Consider the following 5,967-nt stretch of genomic DNA (forward strand, 5'->3'; position numbering starts at 1 on the left):
ACCTATAACAAAGTTATTGATAGTGTGTGTCGATATTCTTGAGTTGTTTCTAGTTGTCGATGTTGGTGAGAAATTAAGGGTGGGGAATAATCGTTGACCTCCATCGCTCTGTCACCATTCAGCGTCGGACAACTACATCATCTTTTCCATGTTTATCGGAGCCCTTCGTTTCTTGCCACCGCCATGGTGTGTGTTTGTATTGGCTATGGTGGATGGATAAAGGTGGCGTTCGGTGGTGATGAATGTGATGGGTATATGGGTGGTTGATGGGGTTGGCGAAGGTTCTATAGAGGTTCAAGGGTGGCTCACAGTGGTTGGAGTGGTGATGGTGTTTGGTGGTAGTACGAATAATGTATATGTATGAGAGAGAGAGGAGGTGGGTATATAGGATATGTGGACTTTTATCTTTATTTAAAATAATATAAATACTTATAGAAAAGAAAAAAAATGAAAAAGTAAACATAATAAAGGCAATTTAGTCATTTTTATTTCAGAAAGACCAAAACCACATACGAAACATGTTCAGAACAACTACCAATCCAAAAATTTCATGATTTGGACCATTTTCTAGAAAAAAAAAATACATATCATAAGGCTCGTTTTTGTACTTTTGTAAATTATGAATTATTTGCAAAATTGGAACATTTTTAGCCATGTCATACCACATCTTAGGTAATTTAGAACGTTTTGTTATAGTTTTTTTATGTGGTATACAATGTTTACTAAAAAAAGTATCCGTGAATTCTCAAAGTTATTAATATAGGCATATAACCCCAACTCTGGTCACAATTTTCATATTGCTCTAAAGTTACCCTCACTCTCTCTTTCTCTCTCAATAGTTATTTATTTTGTGCTTTGATCTTGCATGGGTAGTCAGGTACATATCAACGGAATTAGTCCAGAACCAGACGTCGAAACTGTTGAGTGTGAGTCGGGTGTTGTGGAGGAAAGGAGGAGTTTAGCGTACTTGACATGGGAAGAGCTTGGAGTAGTTGTTTCAAGCTCAGAGTGGAATGCAGGGAAAGATGGATGTAAATCTATACTTTCTGGTGTCTCTGGTTATGCTAAACCTGGAGAGATTGTTGCCATTATGGGTCCTTCTGGTTGTGGGAAGTCCACTCTCCTTGATTCATTGGCTGGTATATAATTCTCCACTTTATCTTACATTACGTGTTTACTGCATATAATTCTCCATTATATCCACTTTATCCCTACATTACATCTTTTAGATGATTTGCATGTTTAATATTTAATTAATTGTTAGGGAGGTTGGCTTCCAATACAAGGCACAATGGACGAGTTCTAATTAACGGACAAAAACAGAGGCTTACCTATGGCACTTTGGTATGGAAGCACGCAATCCTACGCTAAATCACTTGTTTTTTTACTTAATTAATGGATGAAAATATACGTTCTCATGATCAAGACAAATAAAGCACAAAAGTTTGCATTTTTTTTCTTCCATATTTGAACCCATTTTTTACAATATTTAGAAGTTATGTGTTTTCTTGATTATTGTTGAGCTATAGATATAGTCATTAGTCCTTTTATTTTATTTATTATTATTATTTTTTATCATAGCTATTAGCTATGCCTTTTTATTTTCCTGTTTGCTCAGTGAATTGATGTTGAAGTGGGTAGGTATATTTCTTCTTTTTAATTTTCTGACATTAGAGAAAATAAATAAATAATGAACTAACGCTACATTAATCGGTTTTTTTTCTCTTCACCCCTCCCCCTCCATCTGTCCCTCCCATTTTCCCCGGGTTTCATGATCGCACACAAAGCCATAGTAATGGAGAACGATTAATGGCATTGATGGTGGAGAGGAAGAGATGCAACAAAGGTAGGATGAAAATCACAAAATAGAAAATTTTGACTTTAGATGTAAACAGACCTATAATGGTTATTCAACTACTTATACAATGGGTTCATCATGGCTTCACAAAAAACTCCAAAAACATAGAGATCGATGTTCAAATCGTTTATGATGAACTATTTATTACTTGTTTCAACAGTTCTTTATGAACTTCAACTCGATTTTTCAAGGCAGTCATCTTGGTTGTTTACTGCAGATTCAGAGTAAAGATCTTCCATTGTGTTGATTCCCTAAAAGATTCTATGAGTTCAATTCCTTTTTATCTTGAAGCTTGCTTCTAAAGCTTCTCGTAGATTGTGTTTATGCTTTATAAGCTGTTGTCGGTAGTTATATTCAATGCTCTTCTTGTTCTTTAATGTTGGAGATGGATGGAGTGGTAGGTGGACCGTGGTAGTTATGGGAGATGGAGGTGAATTAAATAATAATAGTAATAATAAGGAAAATATTATAATAGAAAAAGCCACATGGACGCCAAGTCAGTGTCGTTTGGACACATCACCATTGTAACATGTTCACCTCTTCGGTTAGGCTTTGGGCGCTAGCACCCTCGCCAAAGCACCGCACACCACCCCCATCAAAGGCGCTAGACGCGCTGCAAATGAAGGCTCCCCACGTGCGAGAGGAGAGAGGAGAGGGGAAAGAGAAACTTGGATAATGGGTTTTCATTGGCTGATCCTTTTTTGTTTTCTTTGTTTAATTTTTTTTCGAAAATAAAATCTATTAAGCTAAGACACTACCATTTTCTACCTTTTTACAACTTGGATGCTAATACTCTCCCTTCAACCTTATGGAGCAATGGTCCTAAGCATGGTACCACTCCCTTCAACCTTATGGAGCAATGGTCTTGTTGACATGGATTTTTAGAGTTTAAAGATCCATATTACAAGAAAATTACTTAAATGACCAGAATATATGTCAAAAGATAGTTTGTTGGGAGACAATGACAATAACTCTATATCTTACGTAGGCATATATGACTCAAGAACAAGTTTTAATGTGGACGTTAACCGTGAAAGAAGCCGTGTACTACTCAGCTGAACTCCAACTGCCCAAAATGATGCCAAGATCCGAGAAGAGGGAGAGAGCAGATAGAACAATAAGGGAGATGGGGCTCCAAGATTGTGTGAACACTAGAATAGGAGGCTGGGGTTTTAAAGCACTAAGTGGTGGCCAAAAGAGGCGTGTAAGCATCTGCTTAGAGCTCCTGACACACCCCAAACTTCTGTTGCTTGATGAGCCTACGAGTGGTCTTGATAGCGCAACTTCATACCATGTCATGAACCAGATTGTGAAGCTCACTCGGCAATACCAGATGACAGTTTTAGCAGCAATCCATCAACCTAGTAGTCAACTTTTTGGACTCTTTAACAATCTTTGTCTTCTCTCTATGGGGAAAACAATATACTTTGGTCCTACTTTGGCTGCAAATCAGGTAATCTATTCAGCATGTGTTTATGAAAAATATTATAATAATGATATTAATATATATTAAGAAGATGAATTTAATTATAACTCCTATTGTTATTTTCAGTTTTTTGCAGTAAATGGTTTTCCTTGCCCAGATCTCCAGAGTCCTCCAGATCATTACCTTATGACAATCAACATGGATTTTGATGAGGTAGGTTACAATTGTTAAATCTCGGTCATAGAAGATTGATAAAATTAAAACAGAAAAAAACGTTGTCATGCTATATCACTTTTCTATTAAGAAGTCAAAATTATTGTAAAGGTTGCTATTTATGCATCGTCTAAGTAGTACTTCATATATACTCATAGAATTCAATATGACATCCTTGGTTTTAACTGAAACTTCGTTTTACTGAATCACAAAGTTCATGTTAGATCAATGCTTATTCAACTGATGCTCTTTTCCCACTATTATAATCCCTTTCTTGCTGTTTATAAAGGACACTGCTCGTGGAGAGGTTCCTGCTGAGCACGTAATCAATGCACTTGCTGAATCTTACAAGTCATCCGAGATGTATACGGAAGTGAAAAGTGAAATATCCACTATATGTAGAGAGGTACATGATATTTGCTTTGTTCTTTCTTATAACAAAGGTTACATTATAGTAGAATATAATAAAAAGAATGTGTTTTTTTATAGAAAGGAGACCTAATTCTGAGAGAACGAAGCCTACAAGCCAAATTCATTACACAGTGCTCGGTGTTATCGCAAAGATCGTTTATAAACATGTACCGTGATCCAGGATACTATTGGTTGCGCCTTGGCATATATATTGGGTTTGGTTTTTCACTAGGAACAATCTTTTTCCACATTGGTTTGGGATTTGGCTCTATTCATGTAAGTTTTTCATCACTTTTTGAGCTTATTTTTAAAGGCTAAAAGATAAAAATTCGCAAAAGCTCTCTGTCAAACACGCCCAAAATCCCCTATTTTATGTTAAAATTCATGGTAGTAAAGAAGAAACTAGCACAAAATAATAAGCGTCTCATATGCTGATTTCATGGTGTTCGTTTGAAATTCACTTTGATTTATTATTTACTATTATTCGAATCATGGATCTTTAAGAAATATAGGAATGCAAGTTTTGTGTGGGAAATCATTTGATTGGAGAACTACAAATTTCTCATCACTGCAAATATTGAAAACTTTCCGTATTTGCTGAAAAGAAATTGTCACTTATAAAGTATGATGACACATTAGGGCTTTTCGTTGCAATTTTATATAGTTTGTAACCAATTTCTACCACCAAGGTCAATTTTGGATAAAATATTGATGAAGAAAAACACATTGGTGTTGTTTCTAATCATATGTTGACCTACTGAGAATATATTGTTTTGTTTCCTAATGGCGCAGGATAGGGTTTCAATGATCATGTTTGTTTCATCATTCTTGACCATTTTAGCTATTGGCGGGTTCCCCTCCTTTGTGGAGGAAGTAAAAGTTAGTTTACATATCTTATATATTCTTGTTCTTGAATAAAATAATGCACTTAAACTATTTTCCTTTTCTAATAACTATATCATAACTATATATAGGTCTTTCAATGGGAAAGATTAGATGGGCATTACACGGTTGGATCATTCGTTATCAGCAACGCCATCTCTTCAACACCATACCTTCTTCTCATTTCCATAATCCCCGGAGCAATAGCTTACTCGCTCATGGGACTTCAAAGTGAACCAAAATTATTTATCTATTTTGTGTTAGTAATATTTGCGTCAATGTTGTTGGCTGAGTGTCTTATGATGATTGTAGCTACCATTGTTCCAAATTTTCTCATGGGGATCATATGTGGTGCTGGAATCCAAGGATTGATGATACTAGCGTCAGGGATCTTTCGATTGCCAAATGATTTACCCCATGTTATATGGAGATACCCTATGTACTATATTTCGTTCCATAGGTATGTATTACAAGGATTGTATAAAAATGAGTTTGAAGGGCTAAAGTTCCCTGAGTACTCAGGAGGTCCTCCTACAGTTGATGGTGAGATGATATTGAAGAGTGTATTGCAAATCGAGATGCAATACTCTAAGTGGGTTGACCTGGGAATCTTGTTTGGTATGCTTGTTGCATACAGGATAATCCTCTTCTGTATTATTAAGATAACAGAGAGAGTGAAACCTATTATTAAAGATTTCATGCCGTGTTATAGTTATAACAACTAGAAATTCTTCTATCGGACCCCATGTGTTGTTTGTTTCACTTCTTTTGTCTACATGAACCACATATTCCAATTAAATGTGCCTAGGAGCTCGAAGAAGTTCCTTTCAATATAATTATTGTATTTTTCTATGTTCCACTAACGTTGATCATGTATTCTAATAGTATGTGTTAAAGTTCATCATGTCACTATTCCAAAGTTTTCTTTGGGCTATTTATTAAGTAGCTTTCTCTTTATTTTAGTATGCAGTCAATTTGTAAGCAATTAAGCATCAATTGCCTTTCCCTTTGAATATTAGAAAAGAGCGCTTGCCACCAATTGTCTGTATGTAAATTCCATGGTCTTTATTGATCCAAAAGGATGGGGTGGAACCCAAAACACGTAGGGGTAGCTAGTGTGTTTTGTATATTATGTTGGCCGGTTGGATCCTATTGATGCTCGGGTTGGGTGGTGAAA

General features: G+C 35.8%; 1 protein-coding gene across 3 annotated transcripts; it reads left to right on the plus strand.

Annotated features, from left to right (window-relative positions):
• The first annotated feature begins 778 nt into the window (after positions 1 to 778).
• Positions 779 to 5,649, plus strand: LOC145053352 (ABC transporter G family member 1-like). 3 transcript variants are annotated; one of them, XM_079001395.1, is made up of 9 exons: positions 779 to 1,139; positions 1,265 to 1,344; positions 2,847 to 3,311; positions 3,411 to 3,497; positions 3,787 to 3,903; positions 3,987 to 4,184; positions 4,701 to 4,787; positions 4,883 to 5,021; positions 5,103 to 5,649. In XM_079001395.1, the coding sequence occupies exons 1-9, from the start codon at positions 866 to 868 to the stop codon at positions 5,513 to 5,515; spliced, it is 1,860 nt and encodes a 619-aa protein (XP_078857521.1). In that variant the 5' UTR covers positions 779 to 865; the 3' UTR covers positions 5,516 to 5,649. The 3 variants fall into 3 exon arrangements, with proteins under 3 accessions (XP_078857521.1, XP_078857520.1, XP_078857522.1); XM_079001394.1 differs by having other exon boundaries at positions 4,883 to 5,649; XM_079001396.1 differs by lacking the exons at positions 779 to 1,139; positions 1,265 to 1,344 and adding an exon at positions 1,638 to 1,846 and having other exon boundaries at positions 4,883 to 5,649.
• Positions 5,650 to 5,967: the final 318 nt, after the last annotated feature.

Source organism: Lactuca serriola, chromosome 5 (assembly GCF_051521515.1).
Source record: "Lactuca serriola cultivar US96UC23 chromosome 5, Lser_US96UC23_V15, whole genome shotgun sequence".
Taxonomy (NCBI): Eukaryota; Viridiplantae; Streptophyta; class Magnoliopsida; order Asterales; family Asteraceae; genus Lactuca; species Lactuca serriola.

Bases quoted from the DNA above. Each gene is read 5' to 3' on its own strand.
- LOC145053352 (XM_079001394.1), top strand. From the start codon at position 866: ATGGGTAGTCAGGTACATATCAACGGAATTAGTCCAGAACCAGACGTC. The intron at 1,140-1,264 runs GTATATAATTCT...ATTAATTGTTAG, and splicing joins TCTCCTTGATTCATTGGCTG to GGAGGTTGGCTTCCAATACA. The intron at 4,185-4,700 runs GTAAGTTTTTCA...CTAATGGCGCAG, and splicing joins TGGGATTTGGCTCTATTCAT to GATAGGGTTTCAATGATCAT.